We start from the raw sequence: 20,650 nt of genomic DNA on the forward strand, positions 1-20,650 counted from the left end.
GGGTACCTTCCTTCTCCAGTACTCCCTTCAGCGTTATTTAGATCACAGCAGAGCTGAGATCAGGGCCCCATTGTGTCGGGGGCTGTACAGACAGACCCTGTCCCAGAGAGCTCGCAACCTACACAGATAAAACAGACAGACAGATGGTGGGAGGGGAAACTGAGGCACTGAGCAGGGAAGTGCCTTGCCCGAAGTCACCCAGGTCTCCTAATGTCCCATTCACTAGACCGCACGGCTTCTTATTCTCGGTTTCTCCCATGCATGTGCTTTTCTGGCTGGGCCTCTACAGCAGAAAACAGCAGAGGGCGCCCAGACCCTGGAGAGATCAGGCTCCAATGCAGATCCTGGCAAGCTTCCCCCACCTGCACCGATTTGCATTGAGGTTACAAATACCAGAGGTGCCCTCAGGGACAAGCGAGCCCAGCTGGGGCCAGGTGGTTGAGTTCCCTTGAATGATGCAGCAAGACAGAAACCTGGGAGTCCCCCCTGCGCTCTCAGTTACCCCCGACACTGGGTGGAGTGGGTCATGAGAACAGTGGGTGGCTTTACTCTAGTTCCTTGTTGGGGTTCCCCCACCAACCTAAATCAGCCTGCTAGGGAAGGTGTGACTGGTCAGCAAAGGGACGGGAGAGAATGAGGCAAACTGAGTGAGTCGCAGGTTTGACACCAAGTGAGCTGGGGTGTCCCCACAAGTATGTCTACACTGTGGAGAAACACCAGCAGTGCTGAGTGTCAGAGCTCAGGGCCATTGATAGGGTCGCGGGGACTGGGCTGCAGTGCTAAAGACATCAGCGTAGACTTTCAGGATTGGGCTGGAGCCTGGGCTCTGTAACCTAGCGAGGGGGAGAGTTTCACAGCCCGGGCTCCAGCCTGAGCCCCAATGTCTCCATGGCTATCACCTGACCTGGGCTCGGAGACTCAGTACCTCGGGTTTGTCTTTCAAGTGTAGACGTACCCTCAGACATTCAGCTGGACCAGGTACCCCACACACAGGAAACAAGGGACACTAGCTCTGATCAGCAAACCAAAGGTAGCGAGAGCTCTTGATTCTCACCACCTTTCCAACACAGCCACCACCTAGCAAACCCCTCACGTGCCAATGAATGCCAGCTGGTGCTCACTGGCTTGTTTACATGTTGCATCAAATTAGCTGTGACTCTGGCATTTATAACAGGTGTGAAATCAGAGCTGCCTGCTTCAGTATCTCTCTCCAGCTCACAGGGAAGGCAGCGGCTGCCAGAGCACTCTCTGCCTAGCATGTGGGCAGCAGGTACCACCCACAAAGCCTCAGACAACCAGATCTGTGCTTTGTCCTGTGCCCAGGCAAGGTGACAGAGTCCAAGGCATCACTCCGGATTTCCCCAGCCTTGCAAAATCAGCTGTACCCAGTTCTTCCAGGACGTCCGAGGGTTTTTCCAGCTCTACTAAGATCTTTCCAATGGAAAGCTGGCAGAGGCAGATTAGGGGTTTGTGGGGCCCGCCCCAATCCTTCCACCTGCAGGCCCTGCCCCCGGGCTCCAGAATAGGGCTGTGACATGGGAGGGAAGCCAAGGGGAGGAGAGTCCGCGCAGACAGCTGCACAGATAGGGAGAGCAATGGGGGCGTCCATTCATGCCAGGGCTAGATCTGTAGATTCAGCCCCATCCGCAGGGAGACGTTTGCTGGGCTGATGCTGTAGGGAAGACATGGGCTTGGAGACAGACCTCCAGCATCCAGCTGCTGCTTCCATCAGTCTTACACGGGTCCATCAAAACAAAACCGCCTCCTCTCGCCCACTTTGCCATGCGGATTTTTTGGCAGTAAGGGGGTGGGGGGAGGGTTAACGAGAAACTGTCAGATCCCTGAGGCTGCCCTAAACGCCCATGGTCAAGACCACCGCTTATACATCACGGTGTTCACATGGCCCCCGTCACGGCAGCACGTGTGCCCTCAGCTGGGCAGTGAGGCAGGAAAGGGTTAACCCCCCCCCCACACACACACACGCTGCCTTTTCCAGATGTGGAACTGTGGCCCAGAGAGGGGATGTGACTTGCCCAAGGTTGCACAGAAAAGTCTGGGGCATAACTAGGCATTGAGCCCAGCCCTCAAGCCCCAATCTCCACATCTGGGGAAAAAAAAAAGGGGGGGGGGGAGGCATGTTAACCCTTGAGCCTTCACCACAAAGCCATCTCCACCCTGTTGCGACACAGAAGAGTTGTCTCCTTGGGGCTGTCAACCCAGCCCCTTTAACCAACATTATGTCAGGGTGGACTTAAATGAAATTTATCCATAACTGCCCGCCTCCCCACCAGCTCCACCTTAAAAAGGTCAGAGCCCTGCATTTTCCACCTTAAGGGTGCCCCAGCCAGGTTCCTGCCAACTCCCGAGATGCACCAGGCGGGGAGGTCAGACTCAGAGCTGTGCTCTGAACTGTAGACACTTGGACTATCTCCCCTCCACATGTGGGTCAGGGCTGGGCCAGCCTGGAAACCCGGACAGACCCTCTAGCTAGAGACTGACTTCCCTGTCGTTTGAGGGGGTTTTCCCCTCCTTCAGCCAGCTGAGCCCTGAGGAGAACAAAATCCTCCCCTTCTACCCAGCTGCAGCCACCCGCAGGAGATCAGGGGGGCCAGGGAGGGAGCAGAGGCAGGGGGCTGGAGGTGTGGAGAGGGGAGAGCAGACGAGGGAGCGCCCCCCTCCGTCCCATCACAGGCTGGCTGGCACTGCACAGTCCGAAGGGAGAGGAAAGCTGGCCAGATGAAGTCAGCCCGGGTGTCCCTACAAGCCTGCCTGGGAATGAGCCCCACCCAAAGTCTCTGGACCGGATGGAAAATAATGCGGTGGTTTGACTCACGCGGTGTCATGGCCCAGGGACTGGGAGGGGAGGATGAGTGCACGCTCCCCAGCACGGGGGAGAAGGGAGGAATGCCAGGCACATGGAGTCAGAGAACAAGGACAGCTGCAGCCCTACTGGCACACCCAGCTCTGTGCCATAGGGAGGGGGGTGAGCCCCACAGCCCCAGCTGTACACGGGCTCTGTACCAGAACAGCAGAACGCACCCCACAACTCAGCCCTGCAGCTGTCCCCCAGAGCCTCCCAGTCTGGGCCCCCACCCCCTAGATTCTGCTCCACCACAGAGCGCACCCCACAACTCAGCCCTGCAGCTGCCCCTCAACACAGACACTCACTCTGCCACAGGGGGAGAGAACGCAAGCCCAGGTCTGCTCTCACAGCCCAGGTCTGCTGCCCCCTCCCCAGACCCAGCTGCATGCCAGAGGCAGAGAGCCCCCTGCCCCAGAGTCTCCACTCCACAAGTTTCCATAACTGTTCCCCTCAACTTCTAGCACAAACAGGGACCGTGGATCAGGTTTGTCTCTCCAGTTATGCCCAAGCCAGCGGATCTGCTCTCCCTCTACCCTCGAGCAGCCCCCCTTTGGGCCACAGCAGGTGACCGACACGGGCGGTGCCAGCCCAGAAGCCAGTCAGTGCAGACTCCCCCACATTCACCTTAACTGCTTAGCCCCTGGTCTGGCAGGGAACTTGCTGCTCACACATACACACCAGCCGCCCGTCTCCTCCCAAACCATCCCCACCCTCTTGCTCTGCCCTGTTCCTTCTCCCCAACTTTCAATGTTCTTTTCTTCATGGTCACCCTCTAACCTCATTCCGCTAGTCCTCCTGCCAGCTGTCGGGGGGGTGGGGTGGGGGGGAAACACGGTCACACCCTTTCACCTTCCTAAGGGAGCCAATTCACCACAGTCCTGGGGGAAAGCAGAGCTTCAGAGTGACTGGAGTTGGGGACCCACAGGAAAGTGGGAGCATCTGTGTCATGATGAGCCGGTGACAGGGTCACCTGCTGTCCTGAAATTAGCCAAACCAGCCGAGATTTCCACAGCCCCCTCCGACATTCCAGGGGTGCAGCCCTCTGAGCTCCCAAGCTTATTATGGTGCCATTGACGGAATTGTGCAAGACTCCAGGATGTGGAGGAGGGAGGCTAGTCTCGGGATTAAGGCACTGGCCAGGGATTTAGAAGATCAGAATTCAGCTCCGTGCACTATTGCAGATGCCACATGCGACCTTGGGAACATCTGTTAGGGTTTGATTTTTCAAAAGCCCCTAAAAGGGTTAGGCATCCAACTGCCTTTGATTTTCAAATTGCTTATCCTGTACATACAGCACCAAGCACAACAAGGCCCTGATCTCAGCTGGGACATCTAGACACGACAACACTATATATTAAAAAAGTGAAAGATTTATAAGCCATTGCAATCCCCGGGATGTTTGCCAGTTAAAGTAGGAAGTAAAGGAAAGAAAGGGTTAATGGGGGGGAGGAGCTACAGAGAGGGAAGAGAAGAGGTTCCAAAATAACCCACCTGCCACTTTGTGCATCAAATCAACTGTGGCCATCCTCTCACAGTCAGGGAGGAAGGCAAGGACAAGGGGCAGCCAATCATTGATAGATGTTGGGTGTGACAGGGGAATGGGTTAGAGGCCAATGGACTCTAGTCAGCATAGATCTCTTGGCCAGTGGTGTGAAGACGTGTGACCCCCGACTGGCAAAGCAGTGCTGGCAGAAGCCCTTAGCCTAGATGCAGCTAGATTGGCAAAGCCGCGCTTTCACCAGGGTATCTTGTTTTGTTCACAGGGGCGGTTGCTACACAAACAAAGAGCAGCTACGCTGGGATAGCTGCCTGCACGTCAGGAGTGCTTTGCCGGTGTACATAGCATAGCGGTGTACCTATACCAGTAAGGGACTCTAGTGTAGACATGGCCTCTGGCAGGAGTAAAAGGGCACTGAGCCTATCGGGGAGGGGAACCTGAACAGCAATCTCTCTCCCCCAGAATGCAGCATCCCATTGCCACTCTTCTCCTGGCTGAATGTGGGTCTCCTTCTCCAGGTTAGTTCGTGCATACACACAGAAAAACAGGTCAGGTGCCCAGCCCTGGCTCTTTACCCCTCCCGGTGCTCTTGCCACTGCAGTCCTTGGGCACCGGAAAGGTCTCATGGCTTGCCTCTGCTATTCCCCATGCCCCATTGGGTTATTTTATTTTGTATTGCCAGCAGGAAGATTTGCCTCTTCTAGGGAAGCTGGGACAAGGTGACTGGCTGGCTAAGCCAACCTCGGGCCCAGGGATCCCCAGTTACGGGCTGGGCTCTCCATGCTAGCTCTGCAGGCTGGAGGAGGGAGAGAGTGGGCCAGAGGAGGAAAAGGGGACTCTGGTGTGGTTATTGCCAGCGAGACAGCCAAGGCTGTATTTGCTGACACTTTCATCCCCCAGGCGAGATAGAAAAACGAGAGAGAGACTCCCGTCAAACTGATTCACAGAACAAGCCTTTGCTTAGGGCAACAGCTGCTGTGTACAGCTCCCTTTCCCACCCCACCTCCCTCGCCACCACAAACCAGCTTTGGGCTCCAAACTCACAGAGCAGAGGGTTAATTCCACAGCAGTTGGCCAGCTGAGGAACAGAGGGACAGTGGTCTACATGCCTACGAGGTAACACTCAAAGGGGCAGAGGACCAAAGCAACTAGGAGCTCAGGAGGAATCCTCTCCTCGCCGTAGGGGTCATTCTTCATCACCTGACGGCAGGCACCTCCTTACCATCCCCTCCTGGCACCAATGCGCCATCTCCTCTACATCCTCTGACAGTCACCAGGTGGTTGACTCCGGTCCCACCACGAGTGAGCTGGCCAGAGCCCTGATTGGCTTAAACACAGAGAGGCCAGTTTGCAGAGATGACTTAGCAGGAGGTTGGGGGGGTCCACAAGCCTGGATGGGAAGGGCCCCCACAGGGCACAGACACAGCCAAACTACGCTCCACAGCGCAGAACAAAGTGCTTTCCCCACCAGTGTCCCTTGTGGCAGAGAAGGGCTGTAATGACTGTACAGGAGATCTTTCACGGAGGCTGCTGGGCAGACAGACCCTCTGGTTCTCTAGCTCCCAACCACAGAGTCCCCATCAGGGCGCTTCTAAATATCTGCCTGACCCAAGCAGTAACGGAAGGGGCTGCCGAAGGCCCTACGGCAATGCTTTGGGATACACAAACCTAGCAGCGAGCTCTTGGGAAGGGGTCATTCTGAGCCATGAAGCTCAAGATTCAAAATGCAACTATTCCAATAGAGAGCAGCGTAGGCTGTGTGTGATGAACCCTCAACACTCGGCTGTCCCCTTGAGATGGGGTTCATAGAGTGGGGACAGGAGCTGGACTCTAGTGCTGGATAAAGCACCTTGTATTGACCCAGGCAATCTAGATGCCCTAGGAGAGTGTCACTAGTAAACAGCCTCTTACTGAACCCCAAGATTTGAAGTTTAGGGAGACACGACTTGGCTGTAGATGCCTTGAAATGCAAACACGGCCTCTGCCACTAACAATTTGTGGACAAGATTTAGCACACAGGGACATTGTCCCCGCCCAAAAGCGCCTTCTGTTGCAATGCAGGGAAGAGCAGGAGACTTAGTGCAGGGAGGGAGACTCCCTGGACGTGTACATTCCCAGGGAGCCAAGCTGGAATTCAGCAGTACTAGAAGTTGCCCGCAGAGGGCTCCTATATTTTATATGTCAAGGCAGAAGTCCCAGAGGACAAGTTGTATCGGCAAAATAGATTCTGTAACTTCCTCTCAACTTAAGAGGATGTTTCCGTGTTAATCCTAGGGCATCCAAACAGCTCTGTCGCTGCACCTCCATCCTGACCTGCGGCTCTCTGGTCGAGAGACCACCCCCCACTCTTGTGGTTGCAGCTCATTCCTGATCCACTGCTCCCAGGCCAGATTCCCTGTGGACTGGAAGGATCCAAGAACAGACTCTCAGTCATTCCACCCTTCCGATCCCAGCAAAAGTCAGAAGCACAGGGGCTGCCACAAGAGATGAAAAACCAATGGGCGGAAGAAAGGTTCAGAGAAGATTTGGTCCAGAAATGGCCAGCATGTCTAACTGCAGTCGAACCTGGCCTCATCCCTGCGTCCTGCTGATACTAGAGATGGGCCCAAGCTGTGTGGGAGTCCAAACTCCCGCAGAAGGTTCAAGGGTGGGCTGTTTAGAACCAAAGCTTTGGCTCAGCCCATGACAAAAAACGGGCCAGCTGCAGAGCACGGAACTGAACTTGACCAATGCGCAAAGGGTCTTGGCTCCTGGGAAGCAAGTTCAAGCCTCCCCCTCAAATTCTAATCTGGGACTTTTCACTGGCATGGGGCACAGGACTCCACAGAACAGGGCTGAACATGGACTGTCAGAGGAACCCATTTTATACAAACCACCAGGGGCCAGGACAACTGAGTTACAGACCAACTTCCGCTCAGTTTGTGCAGGAGTTAGCACGATGGGGCCTGTTGTGACTGGGGCACCTCTTTGCACTCAGCAGGTGAACCATGGGGTTGCTTTATGGACCACTTAATAAAAGGGATTGCCTAATGGAGGTGGGTCCTGAACACTGGTTAGCCCGTAACTTAAAAAAAAAAGTGAAGAGGAACCGCTAGATCTAGGCAGTAGCCCCAGTAACTTTGGGGGAGGAGTAGGACACTCCATAAGCTGAGATTTAAAAAAAACAAAACACTCCGTGCTCCCCCATTATTAAAATGGTTTATACTGCAGTAGCACCTAAGACCCTAGTCATGAACCAGACTCCATGGTGCCAGGTGCTGTACAAACCCAGAAGAGAGCTTTTTGGGGTAGGGACTTACTTTAAGAGACAGATGGACACTGATCCTCAGCCATGCTGGAGGACCAATCAGAAATCCAGCTCAGCCTACATTCAGGAGCCAAGAGGACACTCCTCGGGCTGGATTTTCACAGGTGTTGAGCACCTGCAGCTCCCATCAACTTCAACTGGCACCGTGGGTGCTCAGCACCTCCTGAATCAATGTCTCAGGGCTGTGCTCTCAAGTACTGAGGTTCCCCCAAATCAGCAGCAACTCTTGAAAACGCTGGCTTCACTGAGCTGCCAGTGAGGGGAGTCCATTCCCTCTGCCAGGGTTATACGTCTCTGTGCAGAGAGCATTGCCATCTACTAAATACATCACGTTGGGCTATTTACCCTGGGCCTGCAGGCTCTCTGACCCGCTGGTTGTTTCCCTAGCCAGTCACTGTGGTGACATTATCTGGATGAATCAACCTGTGCACAGGCTCTCTCATGGAATCACACATGAGATTTACTGGGATGCAGAGCGAAAGCCCCAGGCCTGAGGGGAATGGCATCATTACAGTCTACCATGCTGCTGGCTATGGTGTCTTTCCCAGCCCCGAGGACATGCCTCTTGCATCAGGGCCATCGATCACGTCAGTGTTTTGTCACAGGCAACGACGACGAAAAAAATTTCTCAACCTGTCAAGATCCAGAAGTGAGACAACAGAAAAAGGGGACACGTGGGAGGATGACAGGAAAAAGCAGGGAACTCGGAAAGACGGCGGGATGCAGCGCTCCAGCCTTCAGTGTTTGCAGTAACCTCGGCGCTGGGCGGAAATAAACCCAAGTGAGAGCAATGCTGGGGCTGTGTGGGATGGAGGAATATGCAGGTCTGGAAACAAGGGAGAGAGTCAGACAAAAAGACTGAGGGAATTAGGACAGCTGCCTTTCAGCTCTCTTCTCTGCAAACAGAAATAAGAGCACAGAGCAGCATCTGGGGTGTAACTCCCCACCCCTCCATGCATGTGCATTCTCTGCTTGGCGTGGGAAACACATTCCTTTGTGATCTGAATTTGGTATTTTCCCAAACAGGATGTCCCCATCTCTCCCCCCACGATTAGATCCTGTGTGGTCTTCCCTTCTCCCCAGCACACCTTCCCATTCCCAGGCACGGCTGTGAAATATGCTAATCCAGCACTTACATCACAATACGAAAGAACTACGAACAATAAGTTCTCAAAGTGAAGCAAGAAAACATTTGATTTCGGAGTCTTGGCCTTGCTAATGCAGCTGCCATCCACGCAGATCCCCTCTGCCTTCCATAGGCAATGGCCAAGCCTATTCAGCCAGCCCAGTCCCTGCCACCTTAACATCAGCTCCCCTCTTAGGAATCCTTGTCCAACACACTTCACTGGTGTTAAAAAAAAATCGCTTTCCTTGTCTTTTCCTTCCTTTTCTCTGCTAGGACCACTAGCTACCCAGCATGCATTGATGCTATCCTGCCTCTTGTGAGCCTAGATTGGAGGGTCCTCAAAAAGAGTTTGGGGGCTAGGGAAATAAAAAATTATGGAGTGCAACACTCCAGGGAACGTAACCCTGGCCTGGGAGGCTGACTAGAATCATCATCAGCCCCCCAGGATTACTTTCTAACACGGCAAGGACCACATTTCTATTGGGAAGTCCTCTGGAGGGGCTCAGGCAGAAACCTGATTAGCATGGCTGCCAGGGGGGAGCATCCCCACCCAAGGGTTACTTGGTTTTACACGTAGACCTTATGAGACCCTTTTAGGAGCCCAGAGAATTGGTGAGTCCATATTAGAAGCATCCCCTGTAAGTGTCTGCCTCTGGGGAACAGCTGGTTACATACACAGTTGTTCAGGACACTAGCATGAGAGCTTTGCAAGGACATATGACAAGCCCAGCTGGAGTCACAGGTGTCTGGATGGTAGCTGGACATGGCTGCTGAGTTCCTAATCTACCTTTAAACTCTCCTTCACCACCAGCCCACGCTGCCCCAGCGCTATCCTGCTGTTAGCGCTATCAATTATTTAACGGCAGAAACGCTGGAGCAAAGCTCATGGGCACCAGGCCAGCCGCGGAAAGGAATCCCACAGCTTTTCACGCTTCCTAAACTACTCAACTCTTCGCTCGTTCCCTCAGTTTGGAGTCTGCATCCCACTCTGGGGGCCTGGCAAAGAGAAGGGAGCTGGAGGCTGCAGGGAGAATGTGAATGGATAGCCTTGTGGTTAAGGCTGGGACTATTGAGACCTGGCCGCCCCCTCAAGTCAGTCATTTGATCTCTGTGCCTCAGCCCACTCCAGCTGCAAAATGGGGATATTACTCCTTCCTTGGGCTGTTTTGTCTAGTTCGACTGTAAACTCTTTGGTCAGGGACTGTCTCTCACTTGGTGTATGGCCAGCACACAACACAACGGGGCCCCGATCTTGGATTGGGCCACTTGAATACTTACCATAATCTGATGGACCCTCACAACTACTGAGCCACGCAACTGAATGGGGAACGTAGGCCTGCGGCCTCCAATTTGCAGGTTTAGGCCTAACAAGATGGCAAATTCTAACCCACCACTGATCAACAACAGGCAAGATCAGGAACGGTTCCCCTCAGATCCTCCAGAGCACATGGGAGCTTGGGAGAAACAGCTCCTGTTTCAGTCCCTCTCTGCTAACCCGCCTGGGCCAGGCCAGCCCCTTACCTTCCACCGGCGACGTCTTCAGCCTCTTGCAGATGTTCTGCACACCCCCGTATGTGTCATTTATCCTTGCGACGGCCTCACTGCTCCGAAGCTCCATGAGGGTCCGCAGGTCGACCAGGGAGCAGCCGAAATCCCCTTCATGGCTACCCTCAGCGACCGAATTCCCAGGATGGTGGTCGGCAGCGTTGTTCGTCATGTTGCCAAAACAGCGGGAGTCGCAACAGACGCGTGTGGAAAAACGCTGGCTCCTATTTGTTCACCTCCCTCCCTTGACAGTCCCGCAGGGGGGACAGACGGTCCTTGGCAGCTCTCAGCAGCCACCTTAGCTCCACAGTCCCGTAGAGGACTGGATGGTGGAGCCTCGACAGAGAAGAGAATCCCTGCGGACGTGCTGGAGGTGGGGAAGGGGAAGCAGGTGCTTCCTTCTACAGCTTCCCAGGTGAAGCAGCGTGACTAGCTGAGCCCAACTTCTCCAGATAAAGGTGTAAACAGGATGTGCATGTTACCGTGGAAGCGACCTTAGCAACAACCAGTGTCTCTCTTGGAGAAGGAGGAGGGTTCCCTGGATACCAGCGGCAACGGGAGCTGCAAGACAGATTTAAAACAAAAATACTGTCATTAGCAAGAGGCCCGAGATGCACGTGCCATGGAACGGGGGACCGAAAGCCACGGTGCTAGGGCTGCACCTATACAAGAAATACTGGGAGGCAGTAAGGTCTAGGAATGGAGCACTGGAGCCAGGAACCCCCAAGTTCTAATCCCACTTCTACCCTGTTTTAGGGCAGGATCTTAAAGGGACATGCCCAGCTGGACAACTAGATGGTGTAAGAAAAGGCTGCTTCACAGCAAGAATGCTTAGCACTCGTAGTCCTTTTCAAGCGGGATGGTTAGCTAGCAGAAATGGGTCTATTATTTGCATTACTGTGAGGCGTAGAAGCCTGTCACGGCCCAGGACTCCGTGGCACTAGGTGCTGTACAAATACAGAACAAGACAGTCTAAGCTCTGCTGATCTCAACAAAACTATGCTGCTAAACGGTAGCTGAGGATCTGGTCCTTCATCTCAATCTCAAAGCACTTCAAAGTGCATCAGCATCACTGGTCTAACTACGCAGCAGGGAAGACTGAGGGCCCCCCGGATAAACGACTTTCCAGTTGAGTCACGAAGAGGACCCAGGTGACTCTCTGCTCCATCCACAGCAGTCTGGCCCAAAGCAGAGAGGAAGAGAAATATTTCCATTTATTTGTTTTCAAAACAAAGACTTCCACTGGAAAACAGCTGTCTCTTACACACCCCTCTGTTGTGCCAGGGACGCCCTGAGAATCTGGCTCTGAAACTGACTATATATAAAATGTGAAAGTGACTCCACTGATTTCTTCTGTCTGGAAGAGACAAAGCTAAAGAAGTAAACAAACATAAATGTGGACAAATAAATTGGAGCTTAAAAGGCCTTTTGTTTAAGTCATGAGTGCATTGTCAGTTAACATGGGTAAAAACCCTCAAACATTTAAATACAGACAGATTTTTATACTACATCCCTTTAGCTTCTTTGCCAGAGTTTCCCAATCTGTACAATGATTACTAGCTATTACCATTACTTAGAATGGGGCAATGAGGAGGAGAGAAATACTATGACTTATTCAGCAATGAAGCCCCACGTGCAGACACAGCTGAGTTAGAATCAGCACCAGCTATATCCTGCATGGAAGGGAGAATTCCAGAGCAAGTCTCAGTGGGTTCCCTGAAGCAGGAAGGGAGAGAACCTGGAATATTAAAACTGGGGAGGATTCAAGAGTCCATTCCAGATGGGCAGAGAAATCCACTTCAGTTTCTTCTCCTCCTCCTCCAGGAGGAGAGGGGAGTCCCCCTCGGCACCTGTGACAGTTGTAGGGAAATGCTGGGACGGAACTTCATACCCCAGTTGGATTCCAGACATTTTGGGCCCCCATGCTTTCCCTGCCCTCTCCAAAAGCGGAAGCAGCTGGCAAGGAAGGAGTCGGGGGATTGAACGCTTGAGGATGCCCCCCTCCCCAGATTGCTAGAGAGGGCTTTCTCCACCAACAGTCCACGACTGCAGTCTGCTCAAGGCCACTGATCCTGAAAATGCATGCACAAAGCGGGCTTCTCTCAACTGGGGGTGTTGCAGCTATGCTGCAGTTTGGGATTTCTTCAGGGTTGCATCTGCCCTGAAGAGGGACTGGGGAGACCAGGAAGTTCACAGCAGCCTAGCTACCACAGTCCTTGAAGCACCCTGTTTCTTAGACTAAACTCTGAGGGGCAGAGAAAGAAGCTCTTCCTACGTGTTTATATGGGGCCTTTGGGCACGAATGCAACACAATTAGATAAACACTCTACCTAAGGGGTCACCAGAAGCACAAGAACGTAGAGGAGCAAATTGGGAAGGAGGGACTAGGGCAGGGTATGCTGCTAGGAAGCCTTCACCCCATCCCCTTCCCTTCTCCCTGAATGCAACATGGAAAATCTCAGTCCCTCTGATGCTCCAGCTCCTTCCATAAGCAATACGACAGCAGAGATCCCGCAGAACCAAACTGCAGAGGCAAAGATGCGCATGATCCAAGCTGCGTTCTCAGAAAAACCATCCCGCTAGGCCAGGGATTAGGGTATTATGACTCCACCCATCCCCCAGCATAATTCAGCTACTTGCAGGGAAGGCAGGAACAGACTGAGCTGTGGAGATTAGAGATAAGGAGACAGGATAAGAGAAGACTCCATGCTGGTGGCTAAAGATATGGAGTCAGCATGCAATAGGGCTGGAGGGAGACCGTTTCTCTCCATATCTTTCTTCTCACTTGGGGCAGAGAGAACCTGACAGATGCTGTCTGTGTGCCCCCAAATTTAGCCTCTGAAGGGAATTTTAAGAGTTGCTACAGATGTCAGGTATGACAGGCGCAGAAGTGTCCTCAAGAGATGCCTTTGTGAAAACAGGGTAATCCTGGGAACACAGCATCATGTTAGTGCATGAGAACCAGGAATAGAGATAGAAAGGGAAGCCAGCCAGCCAAGTTACTGTCACATCCACCCAGGGAGAGCAAGACACCCAGAGCAGACCCAAGCAGCACATGAGGAAAGTGGGGAGCTGTAGCCCCTGTTTTCCAGGAAACCCCTGCTCCTTTCACTGCTACCACAACTCCCCCTGTCTGTTTGTTCATCCTCCTTTTGAATCTTTTAATAAGCCAAGGTCCCAACCCCACAAGTCGTCCCATGCAGGTGGATCTCGGCGCCCATGGGGATCCAGTCAAGCAGAACAGCTTGCAGAATCTAGGCTTTTGACTGTAAATTCTTTGAGGCAGGGATGGTCTTTGTGATCCCTGCCTGAACCATGCCCAGAACAGGGCTCTGATCCCTGCCTGGGGCCTCTAGGTGCTAATATGAATCAGGAACCACACTCCCACCGTGCTGAGCCCTGGACACACATGGATGACCAACAAACTCCTTGTTTAGGGAAGGAACTCTAAATAGGCCATTATTAATTTTCAGGGTTCCCCTTAAAGAAGTAGGCCCACCTCAGGGATAGAGAGAGTTTTAAGGCTGGGAAGACGCAGACAAGAAATCCCTTAAGGAAGTCCTGCGGTAGGTCATTGGTATGGGACTGGGGGGCAACTCTAGGTCATGGCTTGGTGCTATAGAAGAAAGCACATCTGTCCATCCATCTACTTGCTTTGCCCTCCCCCACCCCACCCAGGAGCCTCTCTAGTGGAGCCGTTACTCATCTATCATTTAAGGGCGTTAAAGCTCCCTGCGGGAGGAGGTACAAGATGGCAGATCCAATTAAACAGACCCCTGCTGATTAATAGCGTGTTGGGGGATGGGGGAGGGGATTATGGTTCCTATTTTTTCCCCTTTCATAACAAATAACATCTTCTGAAAAGAGCTAAGAGGTTAAGAGAAAGGCAGCTAATTAATCCTGGAATTGCAGACTCCATAATTACCCCTGGAGGAGCCTGCAGGGCTCCTATCATTATCTCCCCAGATTCCTCTCCTCCTCAGAACTGGAGCACCAGGGATCCCTCTTGGCATGTTGCAAGGTGGAGAGGGGCGGGGGAGAGAAGAGACCAAAAAATAACAGATTCCCAGGGGAGGAAAGTCTGCTTACACTCAGACAGCTCTAGTCTGCACTGCTGCCCATTGGAGTGGAACTGTGGTCCTAGAGGGTAGGGCACCGAACTGGGAGTCAGGAGACCTGGCTCTGCCACGGACCTGCTGGGTAACCTTGGGCAAGTCATGTTTCCCCATCTTTTTTGTCAGCTCTACTTTGACTGCAAGCTCTCCAGGGCAGGATCAGGTGTATGTCCCGTGCCTGCAACACTGGGGCCCTGGGTTTAGCTGGGACAGACAGACCTGGGGCATGTCCAGGAAATACGCTCCCACCGTGCATCCAGGTGTAGCTGGGATGGATCAAAAGCAGCTTTCAGTCTCCTTTAAAGACGGCTATCCCCTCACCTGGGAGTCCGGGTGCAAGCTCAGCCTGGCCACACTTTGACCCATGAGGTCTACAGCTTCACACTGACCCCATTGACACTCTTACAAACACCAGGTTCACCCTAATTGGGGGGGGGGGGGCGGACTTTGGACCACCACAGTAGGTTTGCCCCAACCATGCAGACTGCAAATCAGGGGACACATTAAGGTGACACCCACCTAGCCACGTCATTCCAGGCAATTTACATGTCAAAGGCCCAGTCCAGCCAGTCCCCTCCTGGGCGTTAAATATTATAGCTGGAAACTACTGAACGGATGTGCTCAGGGTGCTCTTTGGAGCCAGACAAATGGTCCCAGAGGCCCTGCCAGGGACAGAAAGAACCCCACGGGACAGGGTGATCCTCTGGAATCTCCTTCCGGCCCCACCAAGGCCAGGGAGAGAAGGAGGAAAGCCCCAGCAGCCAGCACTCTAACAAGCATCTAATGACATTATTCAGCTGACTGTCCCTAACTCCTCCACTGAATGCATCCAATGAAGCGGGCTGTAACGCACAGAAGCTTATGCTCAAATAAATTTGTTAGTCTCTAAGGTGCCACAAGTCCTCTTTTTCTTTTTCCTAACTCTCTAATTAGTTTCCAGAGCCTCTAGGCACCAAGGGGGAAGCTGTTCTTTCCCTGGGTCCCTTCCTCTGAAGGGGGAGTAAGGCAGAGAGTGACTAAGGGAGGGAAAGGCAGTGGGGAAGACCAGAAGAAGGCTCCAAGCAGCCCAAACACTCAGCTGCTGGCAGCCAAGTGCAGAGATGCTAGGACAATGCTGCATCCTTCCACCTAGTACTGGTCATGTGAAGCAGGGGGTGGGACCAGAGGGGCAGGGATTGTTCCCCAACTGACCCCTCTATAGGCCAAAGGAAGTGGAGAAAGTCCCCAACAGGTGAGTCTTCTTAATTGGTATCAGATGGCTCCTAGCACATTTGTCCCCCGATTCATATAGGATTAAGGGTGGATCCATCAAGAGGCGGTTCTTCAACCAGTGGGCCTCTGAGCTGGACAGGACTAGCCTGGGATTCAGCTCTGGCGGTTGGGTCAGACCCAGAGTCTGGATTCTGATAAATACAGTCCCCACTTTGCAATAGCCACATGTGGAGAGCTCTAGGGAAAAGGGATCCATCTCAGCCCTCTGCATCAGCTCCACCAGCATGCCTCCATGACCAGCAATCCCCTCCTTGCTGCTATTCCTGCCCTGGGCTTCATCCATACAGTTCTGCTAGCACACCTCACTCCCAACCTGCTGCTCCCCTCTGCTATTGCATTCTTGTGTGTCATCCCCCTGCACCACCATGTCCAGCCATGCCAGTGCCTCTTGGCCCCAATTCCCTGCTATTCCGGTCCTGGGGCATCTGCTGAGCAGAAACAGCCAACGGTGCTGCCTTGTGATGAGCCACAGAGCAACGGTCATCCTGGCAAGTGAACGTAAACAACTCCCTTGAATTCACCCACATCATAAGCAAGCTTTAAATCCAGGTCTCCAGGGCTAAGTGCCCTGGGCTGGGGCTAGGAAAGGAGAGAGGGTTGGAGGAGACATCCTGCAGCAGAGGGGTATGGCAAGCAAAGGCTTCCTCTATGTCAAGAGGAGACTAGGGAATAAGCCCCAGGGGGCCTATGCTAAAACACCTCTGCATTACACTGGCTTTGATACCCTTTGCTGGAGCAGGAACACAACAGCCTTTGAACCCATCTCCGCACTGGATCACGCCCCAGCCCAGCCACATTCTGCAAGTGTAGGGGCAGGGACAGGGGAGAAGAGTGGAAACATTTACAGGCCAGGTAAGCGGGGGAAGGGTGGGTGCTGGCTGGGCAGGCACGGCTGGGTTTTATATGGCCGTCTGCAGAGGGCATCAAAAAAAGGGGAGATAGAGATTTAAAACCAAAAAGGATCCTTTCAAATGAGGGGGAAAAATAAAGGAGGGGCAGGAGAGAGAGGATGCTGACAGTAGTGGCCCAGTAGGGTCCTTCCTTTCTACACCTAGGTTGGGGGGGGACAGGATCCGGGGGGGGAGACTGGGTCTCCCTAAAATCATTGTCATGTACCCCCCCAAATATACACACACAGCCCCCTCTCCATCCCCCCTAAACCCCCTTCCCAGCAGACTCCTGCCCCCAGCCGCACCCCAACCACTCCCATCCCATCCCCCTTCACAGTCAGTGGGTGCTAGCCAAGTGAGAAAGGAAAGAGGGAGGAAGGGAGTGTGGAACAGAGAGAGAAGCTGGCAGGAGCAGGAGGAGGGAGCAGCTGATGAGGAATGATGGAGCTGATGCAGTGCTGCAGACAAACCTGCCCGGAATAATAAACGGCTGCATTACACCTCCACCATGGCAGACGGAGAAGACACTTACTGGCATTAGGGAGACAGGGCACCCCTCCCAGGGGTGGAAAACCAAAAGGCAAGCAGGCAGAGGTGCAGCTGATGGCACCTAAGTGCCATCTCTCCACTCCAGGGTGCAGGGACTGACACAGAATGGCCAGCGGGATCTGGGGCCCAGACCTCCCCCTAGGAACACAGGGCATTCCCCATGCGAGAAAAAGGGAAGCTACCCCTGGGCAGGAGCAGGGGAGGGTGAGAGACTGCTGTGGGACGGCCAGAGAGGTTATCCTCTCTAAAACAGTCAGGCCCAGTCTTAACATCCAGTAAGTACCTGCCAAGGGGGGCATTTTCCCCCTTCCCTCTAGACAGGGCTCTCTGGGGCCTGCAGTCACAGTACGCTGTTGTATTTGCCTCGCTCCACAACTCAGAGACTTTGGTGTAGCTCCTCATGCCGCTACTAGGGGCTTCACTCCTCTTGCAGACCTATGTCCCCTGTTGGGGGGGAGAAGGTCTTAACTCCTAGATCTGGGATGGCAGAGATCAGTGGCCTGCACTGGCTGGACTGAAGCAACAACTGCTCAGGCTGGAGAGGTCCAAAGGTGGGCACCTAAAAAAAAAATATATGGAGGCATCCAAAAGCCACGGGCTCCTTTTGAAAAGGAAGGTCTAAAAAAAACAACAAACAAAAAACAAAAAAAAAGGTTGTTGGCTCCCTGTCCTGGGCTGCAGATCCCAGCCCAACTCTGTCCTCCCCTGGGGTCTTTGGAAAGGGTTGTATGCAGCATCGTCTCCAGAGACAATGGTCCGGGCCAGCATTTCCCTGTATCTCCCGCAGAGTGTCACCGGGGGAGAGGGCTCCCTTGGTCACAGCCAATGCTTCAGCCAACATGGCTTACCTGGGATCCTCAGAGGTACTTGTAAGTCCAAAACGGATTCCAGCTCTGGCCTAGTAATTCCCTCAGCCATCTCCTGGAGTTGGCAGTTTCCCTTTGCTCTTGCAGTAGCAAGGTGCTCCGGGGGGGGGGGGGGAGGAGGAGTCAGGCACAAGCTGTTGTGCTCTGACCACTCTAGCTACTGCCCTTTCATGACTAAGGAGAAAGATGCCCACAACTTGTGTGTCAGGATGGAGACAACAAGGTCTGGGATCAGCCTGCAGGGCTCAGTGCAAACATACCCACAGCCAGTGGAAGCTGGGAGAGGGTCTCCCTTACCTTGGCTTTGCTTTTCCCTTCTCTCCCCCAAGTTACATTGCCTTGATCATCCTGGCTCTCCATGCTAGGAAGGTGCCCTGTTCCCAGCAACTAGCAGAAGCTGCTACAGCCTTGAGTGCAGCGTAAGCCTCTAGACCAGTGGTTCTCAAAGTGGGGTTCGCAGAACGTTACAGGGGGGTTCATCAGAAAAATTTCACTCATGGCAGCCAGAGGACCCCGGGCATTGGAGACAGCAGGTGGGACCCAGTTGCAGGGCAGACAGCCTGAGCCCTAGGGAGAGCAGGGAAGGGCAGTTGGGGCTGGCAGCCCGAGCCCTACCCCCCCCCAAATCAGCCGGGGAGCCGGCCGCCCGAACCCCAGAGCTCTGCGCAGGGCTGGCAGCCTGAGCCCCGGGGGTCAGCGGGACCTGCAGCCCGAGCTCAGTGGACCGGGGTGATCAACGGGGTCCAGCAGCAGGAGCCCTGCTCAAATCCCTGGAAACATTCATTTTCAGGAGGGGGTTCACGAGATTTCACAATTTAGTGAAAGGGGTTGGCGAGCTGTTAAAGTTTGGGAACCACTGCTCTAGACTGATTATATAGATAGGGATGATCTTTCCCAGAGACCAAGGCAATTAAAGCAGACCCAGCCAGGCAGAGATCCTGGGTCTAGAGATCAAGCACAGTTGATTGGTTTCAGCATTGGACATGGGGGGTGTAGCAGGCGGCATACAGGCTCACTGCCCAGTCATCTCCATTGTTCACTCCCCAAATGGGGAGGAGGATAGGAATTCGAAGTTCCATCCCTATCTGCCCCTCTCCCCTAGCCTCCACTTCCTGGCCTCCCCCACTCTGGGTTCCAAGGTTAAAGAGCATCTCCTCAGCTCAGATGCGGAGTCCCTCTGGGTATTTCCCCACCTGTCTGCAGGCAGATATCACAGCGGTGATTCAGGATCCAAGGGTGGAAGAACGGGCCCGATCCTGGTGTCAAATGGAGTTTCTCCCATTTGTTGGGCTACCGGGAGACCAGGACTGAGCTCGCTGCTTCGAGGACAGAATGGCCGGTGAAGCAAGGAAGGATCGTGCCTCATTTAAAACGAATCAGGCTGCTGCCTTCAGAGCCCAATTTCAACCTTCCCCAAGTTTCTCCTGGGAGTAACAGGCTGGCTCCCGAGTCCTTCTACGAAACCATGCTCCTTACTCCTAGGAGAAGTTAAAGGAACAGAGTCAGAGAGAAAGAGCAGGCCCATGTGGCATTTGGCCCCATCCCTTCCATGCAGCGAGGCAGCTGCCTGGCACGTTTCCACGTGCCCACAGCTGGATTGCTGCAGGAGCCCACAATAGCCCTGATGTCAGGGCCCTGCAGAGGAACTCCGCTCCAGCACCGGAAGCTTGTGGTGGACGCCCCCCCCATTTTACTGGAGAGAGTCACCCCAGCCTGCTACGGCAGCAGCTGCTTGTTTTCTCCAGCCCTGGTGACAGGGTGTTATAAACACTGGCTTTGCTGTAGGTTGCTATGGCAAACTCAATGTAAAGCTTTGTCACAGGGAGACTATTTATGCCAAACGGAAAAAAGTGTCCCAGTTTGGGGGTTAAGATTTTTTTCAAAAAAAAAAAAATTTTTCTTTAAAAGCCCAGCTCTTAACATCACTACAGGCCCACAGCCAGGCTGAGCCAAGAATGAAGGACCCCAAGGAGGAGGAGGAAGGAGCAAGATCGATCCAAAGCAGGGAAAGATGCTCCCAGATGGGCACAAGACCAAAAAAAAAAGCCACCGTCAATTTAGAGAACAAACCCAATCTGGTGCCCAAAAGCACACTGGGTAAATGAACCCCGGGGGGGTGGGGGGGGAATCAGGGCTGCTTCATACAGCACAAGTTCTACTCACACCTCCTCTAATTAGCACTCACCACCAGGCTGGGGCTGAGCGTGCGGCTGCAGGGCTGACTCACCTCCGCAGAAGTGATTCGGCAAAGGAAGAGGAATAAATACCAAAAAAGCACCCAAAAAAGCAAAAGTGGCTTTGTGATGCCACAGAGGAAAAGCAGATGTGCTAAGTGCTACCTCTGGGGGTTATTTGTAGATCAGAGCACACCACGTGGGTGCAGCAGCTCTGACTCCATGTTCGGACGGGCGTAGACGTAAGAGCACAGGGCTGGATTCCCAGCTCCTCTGCTATTGCGCCTGAGGCAAGGCTGAAGTGGGACTTCCTGTATTTTGGGGCCCTGTGCTACAGCAGAGCAGCCTCAGGGCTGCTTTAACTTATACAGTTTCTCATGGACCCCTATGGGCCTGGGGAAGCAGAGAACTCTGGCCATACCCCAAAACACCTCCTACATCATGG

General features: G+C 53.5%; 1 protein-coding gene across 4 annotated transcripts in view; it reads right to left on the reverse strand.

Moving 5' to 3' along the window:
* Positions 1–20,650, reverse strand: part of ATP2B4 (ATPase plasma membrane Ca2+ transporting 4) — a 100,165-nt gene that overhangs the window by 43,663 nt on the left and 35,852 nt on the right. For 3 of the 4 annotated variants that reach the window (XM_048826312.2, XM_048826306.2, XM_048826310.2), the window contains exon 2: positions 10,316–10,900. In XM_048826312.2, the coding sequence (XP_048682269.1) occupies positions 10,316–10,511 (196 nt within the window). In that variant the 5' untranslated portion in view covers positions 10,512–10,900. Of the gene's footprint in view, positions 1–10,315; positions 10,901–19,224; positions 19,465–20,650 lie in introns of those variants that run through there. The other variant, XM_075121959.1, reaches the window with a different exon arrangement.

The sequence above is a fragment of the Caretta caretta genome, chromosome 21 (genome assembly GCF_965140235.1).
Source record: "Caretta caretta isolate rCarCar2 chromosome 21, rCarCar1.hap1, whole genome shotgun sequence".
Lineage (NCBI taxonomy): Eukaryota > Metazoa > Chordata > Testudines > Cheloniidae > Caretta > Caretta caretta.